We start from the raw sequence: 25,492 nt of genomic DNA, 5'->3' as shown, positions 1-25,492 counted from the left end.
TGTGGGAGGAAGGCAGCTGCTTTCAGAAGTTAATAAATGTAGGCATTGGCTGCTTCCAGGTATTCAGAAAGGAGGAAACGCAGTGCAGCTAAAGGAAGCTTTGGATTTCGGTGTGGCCTGCTGCCCAGAGCTGAAACTGGCAGGTTGTAGCCAGGAGATTTATATCTCCCTTCAAGTAGTGCAAAATAAAATCAAGGAAAAAAAAATGCTGGTTTGGCTTCGTAGGCAAATATGCAGCTATAGATATTGCAGGGTTCCGATACACTGCGTCATGGGCAAGGCACATAGTAAAGAAATGAGCCTTGTTCTGAGTCCTGCTGCCACTTCAGGATTTCTTCGAAGCGGGTCAGACCAGGTGAGAGAAAGAGAAGGGAAAAGTACAGACGACAATTTTTGGGATAAAAGTGAAGGAGGAAAAGCAGTCTTGGAATAATTGTGCTATCTCGCTCTGCCAGGGCAAGGGAAGAGCCCCAGTGCTTTGGGTATTCTATTCATCGCAGGGGCAGAGGCTGAAGTTAGTAAAAAAAAAAACAAAAACCAGGCCCTTTCAGTCTGTTCCTGGTGTTTTGCTGACCGATCACCTCCACCTGTCTGTGTTCCTCTTGTACATGAGGAACGAGCCTGGGCTGCTGAGCTCTGTGGTGTACCCAGACTTCATGTAGCTCTGTTGGATTATGCACTAACTGATTGAAACAAGAGGATTTAATACTGCCCTGGCCACCTCATTTCATGGGCTTTTGCTCTGGAACAGCCAATACCGACCATTTAATTCTGTTAGAGCCTAATGCATAGCAGAGTGTTTTTTGGAAGGCACTTTATCTCCTCCCCGTCTTAACAGGCTTCCCCGGAGAGCTTGTCAGCTTTTACAAGGGTTTGTAACGGGAATCAAAAAAGTGCCTGGGACTAACTTGCTGCACAACTCTTCAGTCTGAGAGCAATGTTAATACGGACGCGTTAACTTAAACTCTTTAGGAGCTCATTTCCGAAGATGCACGTATTTATTTTCCTGAAAAGTCGTGTTTATATCTAGCAGGAGGTTCCTCATCTTCCTTTTTGAACCTCAGATTTTAGCTTATGGAAACTTAAATCGTGGTACGGAGTGCACACACAGTGGTATCTCTCATGATTTTCCTTTATTACCTTATTTTGTGTTTATTTTCATCCTCGCTTTGTGAGGAAAGAATGGGAGGGAAGGGAAAGGAGCGAAGGGTTTCTATGAACCTTCCTGTGCCCACTTGATAGCCCCGTCCTGCTTTGTTTCAGTGCAAGTCGCTAACCTGTGCTTCGCTGTTCTGGGAGCAGAAGCTGAGCAAGAGGCACGTCGCTGTTAAGTACTGGAGTGGTTTCTGATGTTCCCTATGTTTTAAGCTAAATCTGTGCTGCCTTGCACTGCGAGTGCCTTCCTTGGCCAGCTGACAGCCTGAGAGAGCGCTTCCCAGGGCTGTGCTGTGTACAGGCGCTGAAGAGAAACACACTGACAGCGTGCAGAAAATGGCTTGGATTTACCAGGCAGCAAGACTCATTTCCTACGTTGGATATTGCCTGCTGGCAGCCACTGTGCTGGGCAGGGAGAGGCAGGGCTCCTACCAGAGAGGTTGCACTGGAAGTCTTTTTGGGCAGCACTTGCTGGTGTCTGTTCTGTGCAGGCAGATGCACTGACAATGTGAGGCCATCGCATGTTGGAGGGGTACAATCGAAGCTGTGTGTGTGGAGGGGTCCCAGCAAAGCGGAGAGAAGAAAAACTTGAAAACTAACCCAGGAAGAAACCGGGGTGCAGCTGCGTTTCTTAAAGAAACGTCCCCACGAGCACGCTGACAAGCTCACCGAATGTCTGCAGCTTGTGGAGGCTTTATCTAGGGGAGGTGGAAACTATTTTCCTTCCAAGGCTGTTCCCAGCACAGTCTCCAGAAGGTATTTCCCACCCTGGAGATGGTGGTGTTTTGCTTGGCAGGAGGCTGTAGCAGTGATTTGAAAAGTAGCCTGGAAAAGCTGATTTATGGTATAGGATTTTCCGAGTATTAAGTTGGGTCCCTATAACTCATCAATTACAACTTGACACCAGTTCTGCCATTGTTTCAGGAGAACAAAAAAAAAAAGAAGCAATAGCAACTGATGGCTTTCACTCTGGACCTCCCAGGATAAGCACTGCAGGCGTGCACCAAGCCCTGTCAGACAGGGCGAAGGAGCAGCAAAACCTTCGCTGCCGAGCCTGTTACACTGCCTCACTCCAACCTCTTCCCTAATGCACTCAGTATGTCCGTAGCTTCCATCAGCTGAGCCCCGAGCCTGCCTTCTGAAGGCTCCGTCTGGCAAATCCTGGTTGCTTCTTTGCTGTCGAGTAGCAGGAATCCAGGGAGCCTGCCGGGAGCCAGCGTGTCACCTCCAACACCCAGAGCACAGCTGTGGGACCCGGGCCACGTGGTTCTGATACGTAGGTGTAAAATCTTGAGCAATCCACACAATTCCAGCAGCTGTTGGAGTTTTACCTTTCAGCTCGCCACCAGCGCAGATCTTCTGGCTCTTCTGTCGGTCTTCCTGACCTGCAGCTGCAGCTTTGCATTACTTGCTGTGAGTTCAGTAATTAACACTGGCAATTAGGAGTGGGTTAGTGCTGCTGTTTCCACTTGGTGCTGACTACAAGTGTGCTTTTTCTGTTGACCATAACCGTACCATTTTTCCCTGAGCAGTCAGGTGTGAGTGCTGCTCCCCTGCTCCCATTTTTCCCCTGGATGCCTTTTCCCCGCGTACCTTCTCGCAGCCTGACTCAGTGGCTGCTGGCACTGTGCTCACTCATGCTCCCAGTCCGAGGGTTCAGCCAGGAGCTGGGATTATTGCTACACACGCAGGCTTTCCTGGGATATGATTTCAGGCAGGAATCCCATCTATGCATTGCTTTGCATTCATTTGCAAGAGCCTGCTCGCTCCTTCGCCTTCGGAGGGTAGAAGTCCCCGTTGCACAGTCTCATGTCTGCTCCCTGAAGCTCTGCTCTAGCAAAGAATGAGGGACTGGATGACTGGACCCACTTCTTCGTAGTGCAGAGAGAGGGTTTTGAGGTATTTTCCCTATATGGTGGCATCACGAGTTTTAGTTTGTCCTTCAAAAACTCCCCTTTCCCTTTGCATCTGTTTGTGGGATGGGACCTGGTTGCTCCCTGGTGAATTTACGTGGCCTTCCTTGGGCTGGGATGAGTTGTCATAGTATTTAAAAAAACGTATTTCAACCATGGGTTATTCATTTTGTTTGTTTTTTTTTTTTTTTGCTTTATATTTTTGGGGGTGTGTTGTTGTTTTTTTCTGTTGCTTTGGAGTTTCAAATCCCCCCGTTGACTTGGTGGGCAAGGGGAGCTTTTCAAGCTCGCATCTGTGCAGTTCCCATCTCTAAATTCTCGAGCAGCAAAACACCGAGTCCCTTCCCATCCTGTCCCATCCCTGGGCAGCATGCTGGCGGCTCCAACGAGCTGCAGGCCTGCCAGACCCCTTCCCATTTCTGTACAGCCACGGGCTTGGGAAGACAACGTGCCGTGTTTGCTGTTTCAGCGATGCAGGTGGTTCCCAAAAGGCAGCGCACACGGCTGGGCGAGCTGCACCCTGCTGTGCCGAGCTGCGCCCAGGTGCTTGGCTGAGTGCTGCAGCTCTTTGAAGGAGAAGAGCACAGTCCCCCGAAATCAGGTCACGGAAATCCTGCGAGGCAGCAGAGGTTGTGCACAGGAGTGGCTGCTCGGGGGCTTGGTGGGAAGCCAGCTGGGTTTGCTGGCTCGGGAGCTGGGGGGAAGCTCCGGGCACTGCTGCCAAGGGTTGGGGGGTTCTGTCCTAAAGCTGACGCCCGGTTCCCTTTCAGCAGGGTAACTGCAAACCTTCCAGGTCAAACTTGCAGTTTTACGTGGTCTAGGGAACCAAACCTTCGCTGGTGGCTGCAGGACGCGTGCTGAGCTCCTCGGCTCCTGAAGCACGGACAGACTGCAAGGAGAAATAGGCAGATAAAGCTAAGATGGATGTTCGAGATGAATGTATATTTCTTTCACGAAATAAGGGGAAAAAACTTGTGTTTTGCATGTCAAATAATTTTTGCCATTTGCATGCATGTGTTAAAATCTGCATTTTCAGTCGAATTCTCCTGGAGAGCTTTGGGATCTCGTGCTCCGGTGGCAGGTGGGCAGGATCAGCTCCCGTTCCCCCAGATGTGCTGCAGCTGGGGACAGCGATGGAGTTAAAACTAGAATGAAGCTCGTCCTCAAAGTTTTACTTCCTGCAGCCATAGTATTTTAGCCATGAAGTTTTTTGGTTTAATGGGTTTGCATTTGCAAACTGAGTATTTCTGGCTGCTGCGAACAATGTCCTTGTGGCTGGGGGTCCCTGTCCACGTGCATCAGTGTCACTCACCTTCCTGCTGGCACAAGTCTAGCAGAAAAATAGGCAAAGCCGTTTGCTCCTGATAGGAACTGCTCCCAAGGACACCCTGTCATGGGACCTGGAACCCTCTCTCTCTCACTCTCTGGGTTTGCTGTTGTTCAGATGAGTCAAAATCCTTTTATTTATAAGCAAAAGCTCACTTCTCTTAAATCCAGACATCTGTTCCTTGCCTCTTTCCAGCGCAGGTCTCAGCTGTATCCAGGGGCGGCAGGTTAATTAGCAGGGAATGCCATTAGTGCCCACGTAAGCTGATGGTTGACTGCCCACGAAGTTCAGACCTTTCTTTTAACTTCTCCTTCAGGATTTATTCTTTGCTGTGGGTGAAGGATTTGACTGGCTTTGTAGAGATGCCTGCCACAACTGAAGATTTCGGTTCACGTATTTCTGGAAAATGAATTTAAAAAATGGCACGTGCTTTCTCCTCTTTCTGTGCGTTCTGTCTTTGCTGGCAGCTGCCCTGCTTCTACTGAAGTTGTGAAACTCGTCATCAGAGAGCTGAAGGTTGGAAATTAACACAAAGATTGTGTGTGGTCCCTCGAATATAAGTTGGAAACCTCATTCCAAACCCTTCACCCGACTTAGAGCGACCCTGGCTGGTCTGATTGCTATTCATTGACTCCAGCATGGAAATCACGTGTATGAAACGTGGAGGGCAAGCTTCAGATCTGTGTTCTCGTAAGCAAAGTAGTGTAGTTAGAGTGTGTGGAGCAGTCCCAAGCTGGGGTATTTTGCAGCAGGTTGTTTAAATGGGTTGAGTTGTTGTAAGAAGTGGAGGAGCAGCTTTGATATGTGGTTGTCCATCCTCTCCGTGTGGAGGAAAGAAACTTGCACGCTGTTCCAGGTGCCTCTTGTGCACTCTTACCCTTCTGGGGTCTGAATATCAGCTACCCCTTGTGGAATTGTGTGCGACTTCACCAGGCACAGCGAATTATTTCAGTACCATTTCTTGGTGACAGCTGAGGTGGATCACACTCTACTAACCAGTTCTTGTTATTCTTTCAGATTTTGGATTCAGTAACATCTTCACACCTGGCCAGCTGCTTAAAACCTGGTGTGGGAGCCCTCCCTATGCCGCTCCAGAGCTCTTTGAAGGAAAGGAGTACGATGGGCCCAAGGTTGACATTTGGGTATGCAGTGAGCCTCTTTCTCTTTTACTTCGATTTTGGTTTTGCTCTCTTTGGCTTTGATTCTTGCCACCGCAGTGGTGCTCAGCCTGCTGATGCTGCGTGGATCTGGGCACGCAGGTGCTGTGGTGGTGCAGGGCCACCTTGGGCAGGTTTGGGCTGCCAGCTGATTTAGCCATTGGTTTCTGAGGCTTGGAAGAAAGTCTGAATTAAGCTTGAAGGAGAAATGAGGCTGGCCTGGGACTGAGATGCCACGAGGTCCTTTCCAAGGATTTGCTTCTTCTTGTTTTCTGTTTTATTTAAACAATGTTAACCGCTGTTAACCACAACCTCTCTTGGTCTCTCCCTCCGTTGCTGACGTGACCTTGGTTTTGGCTGCAGAGTCTCGGCGTGGTGCTGTACGTGCTGGTCTGCGGCGCTCTGCCCTTCGACGGGAGCACGCTGCAGAATCTGCGCGCCAGGGTGCTGAGCGGGAAGTTTCGCATTCCATTTTTCATGTCCACAGGTGAGGCACACACACTGCACAGCCTGCCAGCAGCGCCGGGCAGGGCTCTGGGCACATCTCTGCTCACAGACCCCTTGAAACGCTTACATTTCAATAAACCATTTGATTTGTGTGTGGGGGGGAGTGGTATGCCAGGAGCCTTATCTGCTGGAGAGCAGTTTGTAACAGGAGCTAAAATGAGTTCTGAATCTAGAATTTAGAAACCCAAATATTCTTACCTAAAAATAATCGGCTTTCTTGTATACATAATTGCAAACTATAGCAAAATGTTAGCAAAGATACACTCACTAAATTCTGGGAAGTGTGAAAGCTAAAAATGGACTAGTGATGTAGGAATATGGAGGCTTTCACTCGATCTGCTGTAGACAAGAGGCTTTTTACAGCATTATGGCACATTAATTTCCAGCAATAGCCCCACCGCAAGTGAATGTCCATGTCCTGTTTGTGCAAAAGCGTTCTGGATTACTTAAGTAATAAATCTTGTTTGTGAAAAGTGTGATTAATTCTTGGGTAAAACCAGCTTTGCTTAAGAGCAGCTCATATTTTATGGTACCTTTGAGTGGAAAATTCAGTGGGGGTTAAAGGCCTGCTTTTCTGGCTCCAAGCTGAACCTCTCATCACACTTGGTGCTCCGAGCTTGGCTCGAGTGGTGGTGCCCCACACGGTTCTGCAGGAGCTGCCTGGGAGAGGTGTTCCTGCAGTAAGCCTGAGGAGCACTGTGCTGGCAGCCTGAGCCGTGGCTGCTCTGCTTTGTTCTCCAACCCCAAAGAGCCCGTTGGGTCCCCTGGCCATGCCAGCAAGGCGGGCAGGGACAGGGTGACAGCGTGCCACCTAGGGGAGCTGGCAAACAGCACAAGGGCACCGTGGCCTGGCCAGCCTCCTCCCTAGCCTGGGGAAATCCTGCCTGAGAGTTTGGAAGTGTGAAAGGGGCATACTGATTTACAGCTGTATTGGCAGGAAAGCTTTTCTCCAAAGGGGGTTTCAGATTGGTTTTGGAAGACCGTACAGCCACTGAAAATGTTCCTTGACGGGGGATGTGCTCACCTGTAGGAGCTGCGGTAGTGCTGGCAGCCAGTGCCACTGGTGCCCTTGGGAGCTTGAGAACGGGAGATGCTCCTGTGTTGGCTGGCAGCAGCTGTTGAAGCATCTTGAGAGAGGCTTTCACTCCTGTGCCACCTGATTTAGAGCAGTGCTTAGCCAGAGGGCTGTGGGTATTCAGTGTCAATTGGAGCCCCATTAACTTTGAGCTTCAGCCTTTGGTTCTGTCTGGAAGGGGCCGTGGTCCTTGGCCCAGCGGTTTCCTGCAGGTAGCATCAAATGTCTGCAGCAGGCACGGGCGTGAAGTGCAGGAGGAGAAGCAGTCTTTGTGTTGTGTATGGCTTCCTGCAGAAAAGCGCATGCTTTTGAAAGACAAACTTGGCCTTTTTTTTCCTTCTGCCCTAGCAGCACAAGGCTGTCGCCTGCGGAAGTTGTGCCCCTCACTGTGAGTTACTCACAGCTCTGTTCTCTTGCAGAATGTGAACATCTGATCCGCCACATGCTGGTCTTGGACCCAAGTAAGCGGCTCTCAATGGAGCAGATCTGCAAACACAAGTGGATGAAGCTTGGAGAGGCTGATGCAGAGTTTGACAGGGTGAGAAGCTGAAGTGAGCTGGAATGGGGTTTGCTCAGTGCACGTAGCACTGCAAACAGGCTCTGTGCCACAGAGTTGGCTTCAGCTGCTTGGGAACTCTAGTTCCAAGCGCCGGCGTGCCACCTTTCTACTTTGTGTCCCCCTTGCCTTGCTTTCCACATCAGCCTTCAGCTCTGTGTGCTGTTACATTTTCTCCCCCCTTTGAATTACTGTGCCGTCAGCCTTCAGAGCTCACGCCAGCTCGCAGCCGGAGCCTGGTGAATCGGTGCTGTAGAGCATCATGACTCATCCCTGTGCCTTTGGGAACGTAAGCACTGAGGGCTGCGTCTGTGCTCTTGCAGCTGATAGCAGAGTGTCAGCACCTGAAGACTGAGAGGCAGATGGAGCCGCTGAACGAGGATGTGCTGCTGGCGATGGCAGAAATGGGGCTGGACAAGGAACGCACAGTTCAGGTAACACCACAGCTGGTAGTTCTGTGCTGCCTCTTCTGGTCGGAGAGCAAATGTCTGTGTTGTTTACCACGTCTGGTAACTGAGCAACTTCAGCGCAGTATGCAGCTTATTTTAGTGCTTGGCAGAAAGCGTCTGACCCCTTTCTCCTTTTCTTTTAGTCCTTACGAGCTGATGCTTACGATCACTACAGTGCAATCTACAGCTTGCTGTGCGACCGTCTGAAGAGACACAAGAACCTGCGCATCGCGCCGTCTCCAAGTGTACCACGGACCATGACCTTCCCCACCTCTGCTAACATCCAGGTAGGTCCTGCTTGTATGACGTTCTTCCAGGCCTAGGCCAATCTTCTAAATCATACCTGCTGAACTTCAACTTCCTTGTAAGCATCCTCATTCTGACAAGTCCCAAAATCTTCCTTGTCTGAGATCTTTTTGTATTCTCAGGGTGCCTTAATCTCCCTGTTCCCAAGGTCTGTTCTTTGGTGTTAATCTAGTGGTGTTTGTAAAGGGGCTGTAAGAGATGCTAGCTTCCTGACTTCTGATCTTGATCCCTCTGCCCAGCAGACAGAGCAGGCAGGCAATACCATGAGCATCAACGTGCCACAAGTCCAGCTCATCAACCCTGAAAACCAAATCGTGGAGGTGAGGTGCTCCCCTTGGTGACCCCTGCAAGTTCTTTTCCCAGGCTTGTACTGAAGCCTTTTGATTGATTGACCTTCGCGTTATGTTTCAACATCTCCAATATTTTTTCTGCCCAGACTGACGGGACAATGAACTTGGACAGCGATGAAGGCGAAGAGCCATCACCTGAAGCTCTGGTCCGGTACCTCTCGATGAGAAGGCACACGGTTGGAGTAGCTGACCCACGGTTAGTACTGGCCTCTCCCTCCTGGATGGAGGATTTAGGGCATTCTTCCTACTTGTAAACCCTTTCTTAGCCAGACTTTGGGGTTATATATTTCTAGGTTTCTGTGATCTCTTAGTAACAGTGAGTGCGCCTGTAGTAAGGGTTTACTCCTAGAATGTGACTTGGGTCCTTCTGAGAAGTCACAGATTTGTTTGTGTGTTACCCTGGCAGATCAGAGGTTACTGCCTCAAGGGATCTTTTAGGCTCTGTTGCATTAGAAGAGTTGATACCTTCTAGGTTGGCAATGGTCTCCAGTTACCAGGCTGAGAGACACACTTCACAATATGCCCTTGGGTCCCAGACCTCAGCTTCACTCTAGCCAGACCAGGTGGTGATGAACGCATGGATCTGTATGGCAGCTGGTATCAAACCTTTGGTTCTCTACTCCTGCTGTGAGAGGTTTGGAGTTATTCCTGCAAACTCAGTTTTTGATAGATGGGGAAAGAAATTCAAGGTGTCTCTTCAGCAATAGCGTCTTTTTGAGTGCATGAAACATTAAAAATATCCTGGTCCCATTGAACAACTTGGTTAGCATTTGAGCTGAGGGTGAGATTCTTCCCTTCTTGCTGATTAGCTCTGTGTAAGCTTTTAGCTGTGTTGACTGTTGTGCAAGCCATTTTTTCACCTAAGCTGCACTGCTGTCACGTCCTAGCTGAAGTCTTTGTGATAAGTGCTTTCAAGGTTAATACAAAGAGCAAGTGCTGGAAAAAGCTCAACCTGGAGGGGGGAGAAAAAAAAAGGATAAATGAAAACTGAGAAGTGGCCCGGCCACTTTCTGTGACCACTTTCCAGTGAAGTAAAAAGCTTTTTTGTGAGGGGAAGCTCAGCACACTGAGCCCATGTGTGTTCCCTTTGCATCATTGCTAAGTCACCTGTCTGTGAATGTGATTGCACAGGACGGAAGTCATGGAAGATCTGCAGAAGCTCCTGCCTGGCTTCCCTCGTGTCACTCCGCAGGCTCCGTTCCTGCAGGTGACCCCGAACGTGAACTTCATGCACAATGTGCTGCCCAGGCAGAACCTGCAGCCCACGGGTCAGCTGGAGTACAAGGTACTGCCCCCTGCGTGTGCTCCCTGCTGCAGTCTGTGCTGCACCAGCTCAGTCTGGTTGTGATTTGTGCTCACCCTTGCTTTCTCACTCTATCTGCCAATTCCTTGGACTCCATAAGCTTCACGAATTGCACTCTTGCTGCCGCTTGAGGTATGATTCTGGTCAGTTACTTAAACTAGGAGTGAAAGGAGACAGGAATGTGAAATTGAATGGGCTGGAGAGAGATGGGGCTGCTCCCTGGCTTTGGAGCTGCAGGTGGCAGCCTGCCTGGTAATAAAGAAGAGTGCTGGGAAGCAGGGAGTTACCCACTGCTTCTCCACTGACACCGCTTCTCGCGGCCCCACTTCAGCTTGGAGATGCTGGTGACGATTTCTCCTTTCTCCTGAAGCCCAGAAGACTTTTCTCCTCTCGTGCTAACGTCCCAGTCCTTGGCCTTAAGCCAGGGTTCTGGAAGCACCTGGTGGTGGGTTGCTAACTGCGCTGTGTGTGCTTCCCAGGAGCAGTCCCTGCTGCAGCCCCCCACCCTGCAGCTGCTGAACGGGATGGGCCCTCTGGGGCGGAGAGCGTCAGATGGCGGAGCTAACATCCAGCTGCACGCACAGCAACTGCTGAAACGGCCTCGAGGGCCATCTCCACTTGTCACTATGACGCCAGTAAGTAGCCAAAGGAAAGAGCAGAACTGGTGGCGCGTTTAAAAATGCCTTCTCCTGGAGGCAGAGATAACAGCCTCCAGGTCACAGCAGAGCAGTCAGTAGGCTCGGGCTGTGGTGCTCTGTGAAAGCACAGCTGTGGCAGTGCTCCCCTTGGCTCCCTTGGAAATCAGTGGGGTGCTCTGTCCCCGCATAGGAGAGTTTCTGTGGTGTCCTGCAGCCAGGAGCTGGGGTGATTTTCCTCATTGGAATTGATGGAGGATTTGTGAACTTCTTACTCCAGTTGTTTTTCTGCTCTTTTGCTGATAGAAAATGAAAATGTCAGTCTTGGGTGTTAGTGCACAATCTGTCTTCCTTGTTGCATGCAGATCAATGAATTTTCCGGGTAGCACCAGAAGCAGCAGCCTTGCTCAGGCAGTGATGTGTGGGGAAAGGAAGGTGGGAAGGGGCTGCTGGCCGAGTGCCCTTGGTGCTGCCGAGGAGCTGGCACATCGTTGGCTTTTGGGAAAGGTCGGGTGGCTGCTGTGCGGATGGCAGCACGCTGGCTGCCTCCTGGAGCCCATGGCTTCTCTTCTCTCCTCAGGCTGTCCCAGCTGTCACTCCTGTGGATGAGGAGAGCTCCGACGGGGAGCCGGATCAGGAAGCTGTGCAGAGGTAACCCCCAGTCTGCTAACATTTGCCCTTATTACCCTCGGAGAGGCTCACCCTGTGGTGTTGTGCTGCTGAATTAAAACACGAGCAACCTCATTACAGGCAACAGCGTTGATTACAGCAAAGGCTTAACACTTCTCTTGTTCTTGTGGGTGTTGATTACTGTAGGCAATTACTCCTCTGATGCTACTAGGTGCTTACAAAACTGGATTTCCCCTGAAATTCTGTGAGCTATTTAAGCAGTATGTTCTCTAGAAACTCTGAAACTGCTAAATTCCTCTGCTTAGTGTGCACCAGCATGCAATCCACACTAACCTGCAAAATGAGTGCTAAGTGATTCACCCCTCCCTGCTGAGTGATGGAGGTAGGAAGGGCTCATCTGTGGCCTTGGGTGTAAATGCAGCTTTTGTATCAAGACGTGCAGTAAACATCCAACTCTGATGCCTTAAACAAAGTGAGCTTGCTGGAAATGTAGGTACCTCTGGGCTTCTAATTTTAGCTGTAGGCCTTAAAACAGTCTGCTCCAATAAGAGAAGGATTATTAGACATCAGGCTGGAAACTTCTATTCCTTGTCTGCTCCAGACACGTACTGGGAAGTGGGTAGAATGTGCTTGTACTCTCTCAATCCATGAAAACACTAACCATGTCCTTGCTAACATTTTCTCAGTAGCTTTTGTGTAGTTCCTTCTGTCCTAACCAGCTGGTGCACTATGTGTTGGGTTTGGTTGTGGAGTGCTGCTGTTTCTTACCTCAACCTTGACAAGTTTTCTGGATTTCCCCGAGTTTGTACAGGCCGTCACCTCAAGTAAGACAACATTTTTTCAGGGGCTATGCCTGGGAGAAGGATTCAGATGAGGGGTTGGTTGCAGGCAGAGAAGCTCTGGGGTGGGTAGAGCTCATATCCCAGAGCCTTTGCCAGCTCTTGTCATTTCAGTGCTTCAGAGCACGGGGATTTGAACAGTGGGTGTGTGCAGTGACGGATTGTGCAGAATGTGTGCTGATACTCCTTTTGCCTGCCAGAGCTCAGAAGGAAGTCAAGGCTGGTCCATGGGAAAGAACGTGCTTCCCAGCCCGCCTTGGAATTGCCGCAGCCCTGCAGCAGAGCACGTCTTGTATTTTCTGCATAGCCTTATACTCTAGTTCCTTGCCATCCTCATCTCTGTGCTCACTCTCAGTGTTTTCCAGCCTCATGAGCTGCTGTTCATCCACTTGCCCCTGGCAACATGAGGACAGAAATAAGGCCAAGTCGTAGAGCTGAGCAGGTGAAGAGCACGCACCTCTGGATAGTGCAGCCTGGGGTCGGTCACCCTTCAGCTCTGTACCCTAACTGGGCACTGTCTTCCCCAGCAGGGCTCGGGAACAAAGATTGTCTGTGCTGGCAGCTGTACACAGATGTGCCACCTAAAAATTGCAACTTTTATCTCCACTGACAACATCTCACAAAGTAGACAGTTCTGTTCAGTCTTGAATGTTCAGATCAGATAAATGAGCCTGATTCTTGGCAGGGTGGCACCCGGACATCTTACCTGGCCAGATTTTCTCATCTCCTATTCTAAGACCTCAGGTTTCAGTCTTGTTTCAGAACTAGCTGAGTTGGAAAAATATCAGAACCCACATTTTATAGGGTGCAAGGCGCTGAGGTGTTCAGATCCCACGGAAGGGCAGTCTCCTGAGACCCACAGGTCACTTTGCTGTTCTCAGCAGTGCTGTCCGTAGTCCTCTCAGACCACACGTTCTTCCACCAGATGGCCCAGCAAAAGCCCCATCCAGGTTGTGTGTTAACTCGCTCTCCACCCCCTTATGTTGCAACCCGTAACTAGTCATCAGAGGAGAAGGGTAAATAGCAATAACATCGGGGAGGGATGCAAATATTTAGCTTCTCAGAACAGCGCTCTGAACACTCTGTATGCAGCCACCAGCGAACAATTTTTGCCCTTCTTAATCTGACCTTGAAAGCAGCGTGTATTCTTTTCTCTGCTCCAGGGAACAGCCACATCTCCTTTGAGCTTTGGGAAACTTTCTTCCACCCGAAGCACTGTTAGAGCTCATGATTGGATTGTTCCCTGGAGGTCTGAAATAAAATGATCTTAGCAAACCACAACTGTAAAGCTCTTTGGGAAACTTTCCCTGTCTGCATCAAATGATTCTTAAACAGCTAATGGCACAGACTTTGGCAAGTTACCACGACGCTAAACGCTCCTCCTCCTGTTAACTTGCTGCCTTCTGCTTCCGTGGCGGCAGGAGCTGGTAGAGGCTGCTTTCGGAGGAGTCAACCTCTACGCTTTCTGTTCTTCTCTGCTTTGCAAGGTGAAGGTGCGGCTGCAAGGAAGCTCAGCAGGGTTACAAACCGGCGAGGATCCCCTCTTGGTATCCCGCGTGTCACCGGCCCAGCGATCTTTGCCACAGTTAGCACAGCTGCCGTGTTGCTCCTGGCTCAGCAGCAGCAGTAGCTGGGTTCAGAAGCGGGCGTTGATCCCGTCCCGCCTGTCCTTGAGCGGGCAGCGTGCTGCCCAGGCGCTCGGCAGGAGCCAGGGCACCCTGCGTGGGTGCTGCACCCCTTATCTTTCCTGGCCCCGTGCCCCCAGCTCTCCGAGCATCGTTGCCACCGGTCCCCACGAGCTCAGGCAGGCGCTGTCAGGACTGCGCAGCGTTCCTCACATCCTCACCGAAGCGGGGGCTGTGGGATTTGCTCTGCGTGCTCCCCGCTCCTAGAGGGGCTGGAGAGGAGCTGCAGGATGATCCTGCCAGAGCAGGGGGCACCTCAGCTCACCCTGCTGATTCCTGAGGCAAGCCCAGGGTTTTCACCGAGGGCTGTGTCCTGGAGAAGGAACTGTCACTGCCCAGCTTCCCTCGCTGCTCTTCCCCTGCTCATTGCCGGGCCATTTCTGCTCCACGGGGAGCGGAGCCGGGCCTAGATGGCGCCCTGCGACCGGGCTGGGCACCAGGCCTCGCTCAGCCCTGCACTTTGTCATGCTCCTGAGGCAGCCTCTGCTCACCCTTAATCCCCGGTGGGGTGTCCCTTACGTGCCCTTCCCGAGCTGTGCTGAGCTGGCCTCGGCCAGAGCGCCGGGCGCAGGGTGTGACGGGTCAGGGCTGAAGTGCAAAGGGCGGCCTGCAAGGGGGTGCTGAGCGGGGTTCTGCCCTGCGCCCCTTCTCCGGCCGTGTCTTGTGAGGTTTCTCCTGGTTGGTCTCTTGGCTCCATGAGCAGACTTCCCTGAGGCTCGGTAGGCAGGCCTGCTGGAGCGGAGTGAATCCAGGCTGGCAGCAGCTGGTCATTTTGGTATTCCCAAAGGAATAACCGGCGTTCCCCTCCAGCATTCCCCTTTTCCTGCTGGGAAAGGCGAGCGGCTGCTCTCTCCCTCCGAGGCTGGCGTTAGCACACGAGCAGCTGAAGCTGCAGGTGTCCCCCGAGCCCTGCAGGCCTGGTGATCCCACAGGCACAGGCAGCGTGTCCACAGCGTGCTTCTCCCCCCGGGCATCACGCAGCCCCCAGCCGGTCCCGAGCACTGCAGCAAGCGCTCTTCCTTCACGTTTACTCCGGATTATCTAACACTCCCTGTTTTTGGAGTATCATCACATCAGTCTCTTATAAAATGTGCTCCTGCTTGTTGCAGATACTTGGCAAATAGGTCAAAAAGGCACACTCTGGCAATGACCAACCCTACAGCTGAAATCCCTCCAGACTTGCAGAGGCAGCTAGGACAGCAGTCCTTCCGACCCCGGGCTTGGGCTCCACACCTGGTACCCGATCAGCACCGGTGAGTAATGGCACCGGCCGTTCGGGCAGCTTTGCGCCAGGAAACCTGCTCAGATGGCACCGGGAACGGAGCTCTGAGGACGTCCTGCTTGGCAGGGAGGGGCGAGGAGGAGGAAGAAGCACAAGGAGCAGGCCCCAGGGCAGGTGTCTGACCACCCTGGGGACGTTGCAGGGCTCCGTGCCCTGGATGCGGGCAGTGCCGGGGCAGGAATCAGCTGGCTCTGCCCCTCCAGCCCTGTGTTTGTGGCTGGAGATGACTTGCCAGGAGGGCTGCCATCGCTGAAGGGGATGGGAGTGAACTATTCGTGGTAGAGGAGAGCTTTTCTCTGTCGTATTGGTAGGGGTCAAGTTAGCCGTAGGTAGCAGATGTTCCATGGAATATTTTGGAGTCAGATGCAGGGGTAGGACTGCACCAAAAATCATCCATGCCAGGGCTTAAAAACCTCACTGTTCTGCACCAGAGTTGTGTGTTTAGACTGCAAAGTCTCTTTGCAAAGCTCCTGGAGAGCCATTTTATTTCTGATCTGTAACCCCTGATGGGAATGATGGGGGGAAAAGAAGCTCGGGAGGGAAGAAAAATCACAATGGAAAGGAGGGAGCTGCTGCAGATTGTATCCTAACGCACTCAAAATGTTTGGGTGGGTCGTTCCTGGTGGAGAGGTGTTAATTTGACACAGAGTACTTGGCACAGCAGCAAACCGGAGACACTAATGCCACAGAGGGAGCTTAAAACACGCACTCTGAAGCTCTCGGTGCCAGCTGCCGTTTGCTGCCCGTTAGTCTCCCTGTCGAAAAAGCAAGTTGCCTACCAGGCTGGATTTGTGCTCACGCTAAATCCTTCAGCCAGCTCACACTGGAAGCTTGACAAAGCGCTTTTTATTGTAGCCAGATACCTGCTGAGCTGAGCACTGATGTAATCAGCAGGGACAGGTGAACTCTGAGCAGACTGAGGCAGTGTCAGTGCCACGCTGGAACTCCAGACAACCCAGATAAGCACCTCGGTGCACTGGAGTTACTCCCCCAGAGCTGCTTGGGGGATGGAAAAAGCGGGGGGTGGGGGGAAAGGTTTCTAGGGTCACAGAAAAGCTTGATAGGAAGAGAAGTGCAGCTTGCAAAACAAGCAGAATATGCTGTGTCCTACTTTAAGGATTGCTTCAAACCGTGAAGGTAAGCTGGGTCACTCACGCGTTGCAGGAACTGGTTTTTGTTTTGCTTTAACAAACTGCTGAAACGCGCTTACCCAGTCAATACGTTGGTATCACCTCTGCCTCCTGGCTTCGGAGGCCTGAGGCTGGTTGCATCACGAACAGGGTGGCATCTGTTCATTCCACCCTCGGTGTCGTAACGTGCCCTAGGCCTGCCTCCCGTTTCGCCTGAGAAACACGGAAACTTCATCCGACCACGGCCCAGAGCGACTCCCCCAGCCGTGGCTGAGACACCCAGCCCAGAAACCATTAGCAGTCCTGTCCTCACAGAAATAGACCTTGGCTATTGAACAGCTGCTGGGGCTTATTTTAGCACTTAACATATTTTAAGCCATCTTCTTTATACACAGCACCAGTTTTGGTCATGACGACTTGGGATCTGGAAGCAGAATTGAAGTACAGTGGGCAGCATTGATCTGCCTCGGCCGTGCGTGTTTGGGAACCCCGGTGTCACTTTTATCTGTAGCTTCTGCTTTCCCCTGCTACAACAAAAGATCAAATGGATTAGGATAATGGATGGGATAGCATCAATAGGCGGTGGCACAGCTCTGTCCTTGGAACAAAGTCGTGTGTCATCTATGGGAAGCGAAGCACGTCCTGCTCAGCCAGGCCAAGTGACAGGAGCTGAGCCCAGCGTGCTGGCGGTGCTCCAGCATCGGTCACCTTCTGACGAGGGAAGCCTCTCCAGGAGAAATCCTCCTTCCTCTTGGAACAGGCTTCAGCCCAGAGCCAGGACTCACTCACAGCAGCTACAACACTGCCCCAGCTGCGGTCGCACCCCCCTGGATCGCAGCAGTAGGGTCTAGGGCCAGGACGTGTGAGTGCTGCAAGGGCCACGTCTCCCTGGCCTCACCCACGGGCTTCAGTCAGAGCCCGTACCTCTGACCACGGATGAGTTTTGTAGGTTGAATTTCACAGGAACCATTAGGGCAGGCAGAGGAACTCGCCTCTGTTTGTCAGAGGGCACGTTTTTACACGTGTGGGAAGTTAGCCTTGTTAATGATAACACGAGTTTCACCTTGATAGCAGGGCAGGAGCTTAGTGCTCGGCTCTGATAAGGGGGAGCCCCAGCTGTGGAAGAAATGAGCTCCCGAAAAAAATCCTATTCTGGCTCCCTCTTATGGCGAAGAAGAAATCTCACGGCGAAGAGAAGGCACGTGTCGTTTCTTGGCACCGCTGCCTTGATGCTGGCTGTGCCTGCCCTTCAAGGTGCCCGTGCTGACTGCACAGGGCCAAGCAACCAGGAGACTGCGAGTGAAGGGACAGCCGGGCTGATGCCTTAGGAAGACTTCACCCGCTGTGCAGAGCCTTATGGTCTTGCCCTCTTTCTGAACCCAGTGCACCTCCGAGCGTGGATGCCAGCCCCCGTCCTCCTCGGTGGCTGTGGGACATGTCAGGCTGGGAGCAGGAGAAACCCTTCTCCACGGGCCTCTTCTGTTGTCCACAAGCATCAGCAGTCCCTGAGAGGTAGTCAGGGGCCTCATGAGCTGGGAAGCTCCAGAAGTGACTACTGAAGAGGTGAATTTACGTGTTTAGGATGCTGAATAGCTTCTCTAAACTTTATCTCTCTGAGGGATGGATGCATTTGGGTAGACGAGTTGCTGCCCAGCTCCGATCTGGCTGGTGGTTGAACCATGTCCAACCCTTCAGACACATTTACCTGCCCAGGCTCTGAGGATACTCGGTGATCCCGTTTTCCGTTCACAGTGGTGATAGCACATTATTTCTTAATCTAAAACATGATTTATTCTGGATGAGTGGGCAGGTAGAACTTGGCGTGGCTGGTGTAAATTAAATGTCTCTACCGGAGCTTGTTTTTTTTAAATCTGGCATCACTAACCCACTTCCCCATGTGTTCAGTTCTATTTACAAGGACTCCAATACTCTGCACCTCCCCACTGAACGCTTCTCCCCGGTTCGGCGCTTCTCTGATGGTGCTGCCAGCATCCAGGCTTTCAAAGCCCACCTGGAGAAGATGGGCAATAACAGCAGCATCAAACAGCTTCAGCAGGTAAAAGAGGGGCGTGGAGGGGCTCCAAAGAGCATCTCCGAGGGTTTCTTGTTGTCTCAGGCTTCAGGAAGCTCAAGGTGAAGTCTTTACAGCTGGTGGCTGTGGACATGCAGCAGCCTTCCAGCTGAGGAGCTTTCTCCTCCTGAATGTCTGCAGCAGCCCTGCCGAATGTCCTCTAAACGTGCTGTCAGCTGCAACCTGTGAGCCTTGGGGGCTTCCACCCCATTCTTTCTGGGGGGAAGCAATGCAGGTGCTGTGCCCATACGTGGGCTGTTCTGCCAGCCCTTGGGGTCCCGTCAGCACTGCCAGATTGTGTCTGCTGCTCTCCCACGTTTCCTATGGCAGCAAAGTTTTGGGGCTGTTCCAGGACGTCTGGGCAAAGGGCAGTTCCTACTGCTTGAGCTTGGAGTACGTTGTATTGTATTCCCTCTGCAGCCCGGGTATGTCTTATAAATGGCTTCAGTGGGATTTGGCACTGGGACAGGACTTTCACCTTGCAACACAGTAGAAATATGAGATGCTCTTTTCACCTTTAAGTTATCATTATAAAAGCTTTATGCTTGCATTTTTGAGGGAATGTGCTTGCATTTTTGAGGGTGCTGGTTTGATCTCGTGTGCAGTTTCTCTGTTATCTGAGGCTTGAGCTAGCCATGTTATTACACACCTGATTCTGTCAAACGGATCAGGTTTTTACTGGATTTTTCAGATAGGTAGACAACATGCTGCCTTGTTGCCATGCACAAAAAGTCACTTGGAGGCTCTGTTGCATTTGTTGCAGGAGTGTGAGCAGCTTCAGAAGATGTATGGGGGGCACATGGATGAGAGGACACTGGAGAAGACGCAGCAGCAGCACATGTTGTACCAGCAGGAGCAGCACCATCAGATTCTTCATCAGCAGATTCAGGTACTAGAGCCTGGAGCAGCCCTTTGGTGTCCTAGCTGGGCTTCCTGCATGGCTACAGATAAATACGGAGCGGGTCCCTGTGGGATTGAGGGTAGGTGGCTCAGCTTGCTGGAGTAAGAAGCAAGCCTGAAGGAGTTCAGCAGCGATGTTTACTCAGCTGCTGTAGTAGCCAAAGCTGCAGTCAGGGATGGAGTGTTTGGAGAACATGGATGGTGTCCCACCAGTCTACGTTTCCTAAATGTATTGCTTGCTCCGTTATTGATCACAAACACTTCTCATTTTCTGGTGCCTGGTTCAGGACTGTATCCGGCCACCTCAGCCGTCTCCACCCTTGCAAGCTCAATGTGAAAACCAGCCGGCTCTGCTCACTCACCAGCTTCAGAGGTAAAGAAATGGCTTTGGTAAAGCTCCAGGGGATAGGATTTACTCTACCTCATGCCCAGGGGTGAGCTAGCACACTTAGAGGCCAGGACCAGGCTGGAAGCGTGTAAAATTAGCATGGCAGAGCCAGTTCCCAGGTGAATGTGCTAGGTCCTTCTTGCTGGATTCTGTCGGAAGGACCTCTGGAAGTAGAGCAATGTGATTCAAAGGCACAGATCTGCTTTGAACAAATGATTGACAGCTCTGCCTTTTGACCAGCTTGAAAACATTCCCTTCAGTGAGCCAATTTCTATCGTGCTTTCTACTTGGAGCTGCTTCTGCGCTTCTCAGTCCTCTCAGGCTATCAGTTAGGTAACAGTCCTTGTCTGCATCACCCGGCTCGTGGATGAGGCAGGCAGGATTCTGGGGAAGGAGAGAGGAAAGCTTTCTCACGGGCCACAGTGACTCAGGAAGAGAGCTTGCAGTGTCCTTGTCCCTGGGGTTTTTGTTCTAGCCACTGGGTTATGCTCGCTACCTCTGTGACTTAGGCAAGTTAGGTGGCTTTCAAAATAGAAGGCAGGCTGCAGAGAGCTCGGGATCCCGAACACGGGCTTTATGGTGTTTATTTAAAACAACAGAGATGTAGCATTTGGCGTGAGTTCTCCCAGTTGAAAAGGCATCTTAATGAGGAGCAGGCATGCTGAAAAGGCACTTGTTTCCCTGCGTAGGTTACGGATTCAGCCATCCAGCCCGCCCCCGAACCACCCTAATAACCATCTCTTCAGGCAACCAAACAGTAGCCCACCTCCTGTGAGCAGCAGCGTGCTCCAGCCCCACGGTAAGCACCGACAGTTTCCTGAGCCATCTGCACGCCTCGGGGCGGGCCACTTGGCAGAAGCGTATGGTCCTCGCGCGGCGCCGGGGAAAACAGCGCGTGTGGGTGCTGGGGGCTGCGGGCCCTCTGCGCTCCAGCCCTTGCGGTTTGCTGATGATGTAAAAGATTCTCCATCTGGCAGCAAGGGCTGGTGTTATCGAGAGCTCGCAAGGATCTGCCAGCTGGAATGTGTTGATACGTTTCTTGTCATGAGATCCTTACTTATCGCTCCTGGGGGTGGGGAGGCAGGGCTGATATTCCTGGCTTTATGCAAATCGCTGTCAGCTCCGCTTTGTTTCCCTTTCTGTGCGAGGGCCTCTAGCCCTGACTTTTGCCCCCTGGTGCAGCGATACAGGAGCGAGGAGCAGCTCTCCCCTCGCCACCTGCAGACATGCTGGGGCTCTCAGCACGCCCCAGAGAGCAGCAGCTCCTCTCTCCCGAGCCTCGCTGCAGGTGCTGAGTCTTTGTTCCTCGCAGGTGCAGCCTCCCAGTCCCAGTTCCAAGGGATGCCGTCCCACAACACAATCTTCCCGCAGTCTGGTAACTGTTCCCCCCCCCCAACCATGGGGCTGACGTGCCTGGGCCTGCAGCAGCAGTCGCAGCCTCAGCAGGTCACCATCCAAGTGCAGGAGCCCGGTGACATGGTCAGCAACAACCTCCTGCAAGGCGCCTCGGTGGCCGGCCAGGGCATGTCCTCCCACGCACGGGGCATGGCCATCAGCCCCAGCGCCAACCAGATGCAGATGCAGCACCGTGCCAACCTGATGGCCTCCCTCACCTACGGCCACAGGCAGCTCTCCAAGCAGCTCAGTGCTGACAGCGCCGAGTCGCACAGGTGAGGCCACCACCGGGCACCCTGCGCACCCTGCACCGCTCCCCGAGCTGGGGGAGCTGCGGTGGGGATGGGTGCCAGGCAGAGCTGCCGTGCATCACGTGGAGATGGGGGTTCTGCAGCAGCCCCGGGCTGTGCTGCGCTTGTTCTGGGGATGAGGCTGGCTCCCTGCCACCAGCAGCAGCTCCTTTTTCAGGGTGGGGGCTCAGGGAGCAGCACGTGGGCGCAGCAGATCAAGGGGGCCCTGTGTGTGGCAGGACCACAGAAAACAGCCCCGTGTGCCTCGTTCAGCCGGGGCTGCCGCAGTACAGTCACTTGTTCTGTTGTCTTCCTTGCAGTCTGAACGTGAACAGGTATTCCCCTGCCAACTACGACCAGGTGCACTTACACCCCCACCTGTTCCCGGAGCAGCCTCGTGTTTCCCCCAGTAACTACAGCCCATCGGGAGGAGTTGGGTTTCCTCCGGCTCAGCAAGCTCTGAAAGTCCCGCAGCTCGACCAGTATCCCAATTTCCCTCAAAATGCACATCAGCAACAGCAGCACTACACCGCATCGGCACTACAGCAAGCACTGTTGTCCCCGACACCTCCCGACTACAGCCGACACCAGCAGGTACCGCACATCCTCCAGGGACTGCTTTCTCCCCGGCACTCACTCACGGGGCACACGGACATGCGGCTGCCCCAGGCAGAATTTGCACAGCTCATCAAGCGGCGGCAGCAGCAGCAGCAGCAGCAGCAGCAGCAAGAATTTCAAGAGTTGTTCAGGCACATGAGTCAAGGGGATGCTGGCAACATGGGCACCAGCATGGGACAGAGCCTGTCGGAGCGTCAGTCCTTGTCTTTGCCTTACCAGAGTGCTGACACGTACCACGCGCAGAACAGCCCCCAGCACCTCTTAAAAATCAGGGCGCAAGAATGTATCCAGCAGGTCCCTGCGTCCGTGCCACCACACGGATACGTACACCAGCCAGCCCTGTTCCACTCCGAGAGCATGGAGGAGGACTGCGCGTGCGAGGGCGCCAGGGACAGCTTTCCAGACAGTAAGAATTCAAACACATTGACCAAAGGTTGCCACGAGACCCCTCTGCTTGTAAATGCAGGAGGGCACGGGGACCCAGAATCTTTGCTAGGAACTGCTAATCACGCGCAGGAGCTGGGGACACATCAATACAGACATCAGCCCGCTGCTGGATTCAGTAGGAATAAGGTGCCCAGCAGAGGTAAGGCTGAGTGCTGCTCGTGTGGATGAAATGCTTTTCCGTGTTGGCCACGTATTGCTGGTGTTTCTGCCAGAGAACACCATCCCTACCCAGTGCAGCAAGGCTTTCGTGACATATTTTGCATAGCACAGAATTACCTAGATTCTTTCTGGCTTCTGTGGCCATCGGTAGATTGCAGGCATAGTCTCTCTAATAAACAGTGTTAAATAAGAAGGGAACTCAACCAGATTCTTCTCGTTGGAATTTGACCTACTTTGGCAGGCAGATAAAGGCCAGGTCTCAGGATACCAAAGAGAGAGGTCTCCGAAGAGATGCTGTGATCTGCTGACTGCTGTGTTCCTGGTGATGTTCCCCACCCTGCGTAAACAAGTGCCCAGAGGTTAAGTTCCTTCTGGTTACTGATACAGCTGGAGCTGCAGTGGGGTGCAGTCCTTCTGAGCAGACCCCTGAGCCCAGGCACTGCTCAAGCTTCCATAAACAAGCTCCCCAAGAGCTGTGATGAACGGCTTGCTGCTAGATGTGCCTTGCACCGACTGCTCCGGGCCGTCAGGAAGCAGCAAGGCTGCAGCTCGAGGGGATGGTGCCGAGGAAAGGGAGCTTAAACTTGCTGTTTGTGCGTGGAGACCTTTCCTCCTAGTTGGAAGCAGCTGTGCCCTTGCTCCTTGGTGGCTGCATTGGCAGCGATGTGCTGTAAGAGAAAACCTGGGCTGCAATCGCAGGCCTTTTATGTAGGAAAAACAAAATCCTGCCCCTTAGCTCAAAGGGCTTTGAAGGGAGGCTTTCCAGGCCGAGCGGGGTGCATCGGCATTCACTGCAGGACTGAGTTGTGCTGGTCTGAAGCCATCAGCTTGCCCTTGGCACAGGGAGCCCTATTGCAGAGGAGCTGTGTCCTGGGCACAGGAGGCAGCGTTTTGTTTGGGGACACAGCATGGGTTTGTTGGGAAAGTACTGGGTTGGAACAGAGCGGCGCCGAGGGCAGCGTGGGCATGCCAAGCCCTCAGCCTGGGGGGGCGCACGGCTCTTCTGAAGCCTTCCCACATTGTGTTCCCGGGGTGTTTTCTCTCAGACCTCGCTTTCCCTGCGGTGCTTGAAGCACAGAAGGGAAGAATCGCCCCAGGTTAAGCGGAGGTTGGAAGCTCGGCAGTGTGTTTTGGACCCAATCTTGAGTTTACATCATAATGTCGTGGGACTGCAACGTGTGAAACGAGAGGGGCTGGGGAAGTCAGGGCTAAATCTCTGCCCCGGTACTGATGGTGCTAAAACGGGTTACACAAGGGAAAAGGACTTTAGACTACAAGACTTTGTAAATGAGTAAAAGCAAGTAAATGTTTACAAATAGTGTTGTGTAAGCACTTCTGACAGGGGCTGTTTGGAGGGCTCGTGTAGTAAACCATGCTCGGAGACGCAGCTGCGCGGAGCACCGTCCTCCGGGCTCCCATAACCCACTTGGAATCCGGCCTGTGCTGCTTCGGCTCCCAACGGAGTGGGCATCCGAGCGGCCTGGGCACACTTACCTACACCGAAATCCTATAAATCTCCCCGTAAGCACCCATAATGGTGTCACCCACTGGTGTGTGCTGCAGCCCGGGGGTTACCGAGTGCCGCGCACGGGTGCTGACGGATGGGAGATGCTCGCCCCCCGCATCGGCTGTAGGTGGTGGCTGGGATCATGCCTGGTCACATCCTGAGGGCAGCTTCAACCAAATCTGCACCCAGGATGTGACCCGACCGCGGCTGAGCAGCTCTGCCAGGCCTGTTGAGCCTCCTGCCGTGGGAACCCTGCCTTCCCCCCAGCTGGCAGCGGTGGCCCCGTGCGGTGCCAGCGTCACATGCTGCGGGGACACAAAGCCCGCCTGGCCCGGGGGGGCGAGGAGAAAAGGCTTTCTGGCTGCGGGCTCAGGCTGCTGGAACGGCAGCGGGGTGAGAAAAGGAGCCCAAATTTAGGGCTCCCCACCTCTGCTGCCTGAGCGGCCGTGTCCCCAGAGGTGCCGCTGCGCTGGGGACCGCCAGTGTGGGGCTGTCGTGGGTCGGGGCCCCGTTTGGGCACAGAGCCTGGCCGAGGGGCCTTCCCCTGTCCCCCCCCAGGGCTCGCAGCCGGGCCCAGTGTGGTTTATGCAGGAGCAGCAGCGGGCTGCTGGCGCCTGCCTGCCCGCGCGGCCATTCCCACAGTTGGAAGAGCGGCCCGAGCGGTGCGTGGGTGGCACGGCTCTGCCAGCTCGGTGTTACCTCATGTTTTCCTTCTTGTGTTTTCCGGGAAGGCTGAGCATTAACCAGGCTTAACCCCCTGGTTGTGCAAAGAAGGAGAGGAGGCCAGCTGCGTCCCACCCTGGCTGCCGGACGTGGTGCTGGCAGCCCCGAGTGTCTGCGTGCAGGGAAGGGAAGGGAAGGGAAGGATGCTGGAGAGGGCGAGCTGGCGTGGCCGAGTGCCTGGGAGCAGCGTGGAGAGCCCAGGTGGCAGAGTATGGCTGTGACCAAGTCTGGTTGGGATTTTGGTAATTTTAGGGACGAGTCTCTGCGGAGAGAGCACTTCTCGCATCTCCCAGCCAGGAATTGTCATGCAGGGATTGCTTCCTGCTGAGCAAGGCCCATAAAACCCGGTGACTCTCTGGGAACCTACCTGCGGGGTGTCACTTCAGGGCAGCTCCCCAGTGCTCGCGGCCACGTCCGCATGTTTGTGTTCGCAGGGCTCCTCACCAAGAGAGAGCTGTTTACATGCATCAGAGCCAACGATAGGCTCCTCCATACCTCAGGACTTTATTCAAAACATCATGTACTTGATGACGATAGGTTTTGCTTGATAGGAATGTAGCCTTTACCCTCGGTCATAAGAGCTTGCGGTGCAGATGGACTTTGCCAGGCAGAGCACTCTTGTACTCCTACAGCCAGATTGTAGGAGGGCAGGGAGAAGTCATCTGATAAAAGCCAGTATCCTGGCAACTCTTCCA

General features: G+C 53.0%; 1 protein-coding gene and 1 long non-coding RNA gene across 5 annotated transcripts in view; one reads left to right on the top strand and one right to left on the bottom strand.

Annotated features, from left to right (window-relative positions):
- SIK3 (SIK family kinase 3) overlaps positions 1–25,492 on the top strand; it is a 68,262-nt gene that overhangs the window by 38,823 nt on the left and 3,947 nt on the right. Inside the window, exons 5-21 of one of the 4 annotated variants that reach the window (XM_038167508.2) lie at positions 5,413–5,537; positions 5,916–6,039; positions 7,554–7,672; positions 8,014–8,124; positions 8,283–8,426; positions 8,688–8,765; positions 8,882–8,991; positions 9,927–10,080; positions 10,578–10,733; positions 11,314–11,384; positions 14,997–15,140; positions 18,205–18,355; positions 19,134–19,259; positions 19,558–19,643; positions 20,348–20,457; positions 20,971–21,328; positions 21,664–22,547. In XM_038167508.2, coding sequence (XP_038023436.1) covers positions 5,413–5,537; positions 5,916–6,039; positions 7,554–7,672; positions 8,014–8,124; positions 8,283–8,426; positions 8,688–8,765; positions 8,882–8,991; positions 9,927–10,080; positions 10,578–10,733; positions 11,314–11,384; positions 14,997–15,140; positions 18,205–18,355; positions 19,134–19,259; positions 19,558–19,643; positions 20,348–20,457; positions 20,971–21,328; positions 21,664–22,547 — 3,051 coding nt within the window. Of the gene's footprint in view, positions 1–5,412; positions 5,538–5,915; positions 6,040–7,553; positions 7,673–8,013; positions 8,125–8,282; positions 8,427–8,684; positions 8,766–8,881; positions 8,992–9,926; positions 10,081–10,577; positions 10,734–11,313; positions 11,385–14,996; positions 15,141–18,204; positions 18,356–19,133; positions 19,260–19,557; positions 19,644–20,347; positions 20,458–20,970; positions 21,329–21,663; positions 22,548–25,492 lie in introns of all 4 variants that reach the window. The other 3 variants (XM_038167511.2, XM_038167509.2, XM_038167510.2) reach the window with 3 other exon arrangements.
- On the bottom strand, positions 20,409–25,303 carry LOC139999443 (uncharacterized). Its single transcript, XR_011804961.1, has 2 exons — positions 25,165–25,303; positions 20,409–23,235 (listed from the first exon to the last, which is right to left on the bottom strand). It is a non-coding gene; the product is annotated as an uncharacterized lncRNA (long non-coding RNA).

The sequence above is a fragment of the Anas platyrhynchos genome, chromosome 25 (genome assembly GCF_047663525.1).
Source record: "Anas platyrhynchos isolate ZD024472 breed Pekin duck chromosome 25, IASCAAS_PekinDuck_T2T, whole genome shotgun sequence".
Taxonomy (NCBI): Eukaryota; Metazoa; Chordata; class Aves; order Anseriformes; family Anatidae; genus Anas; species Anas platyrhynchos.
This window is presented reverse-complemented; position numbering and strand designations above follow the sequence as displayed.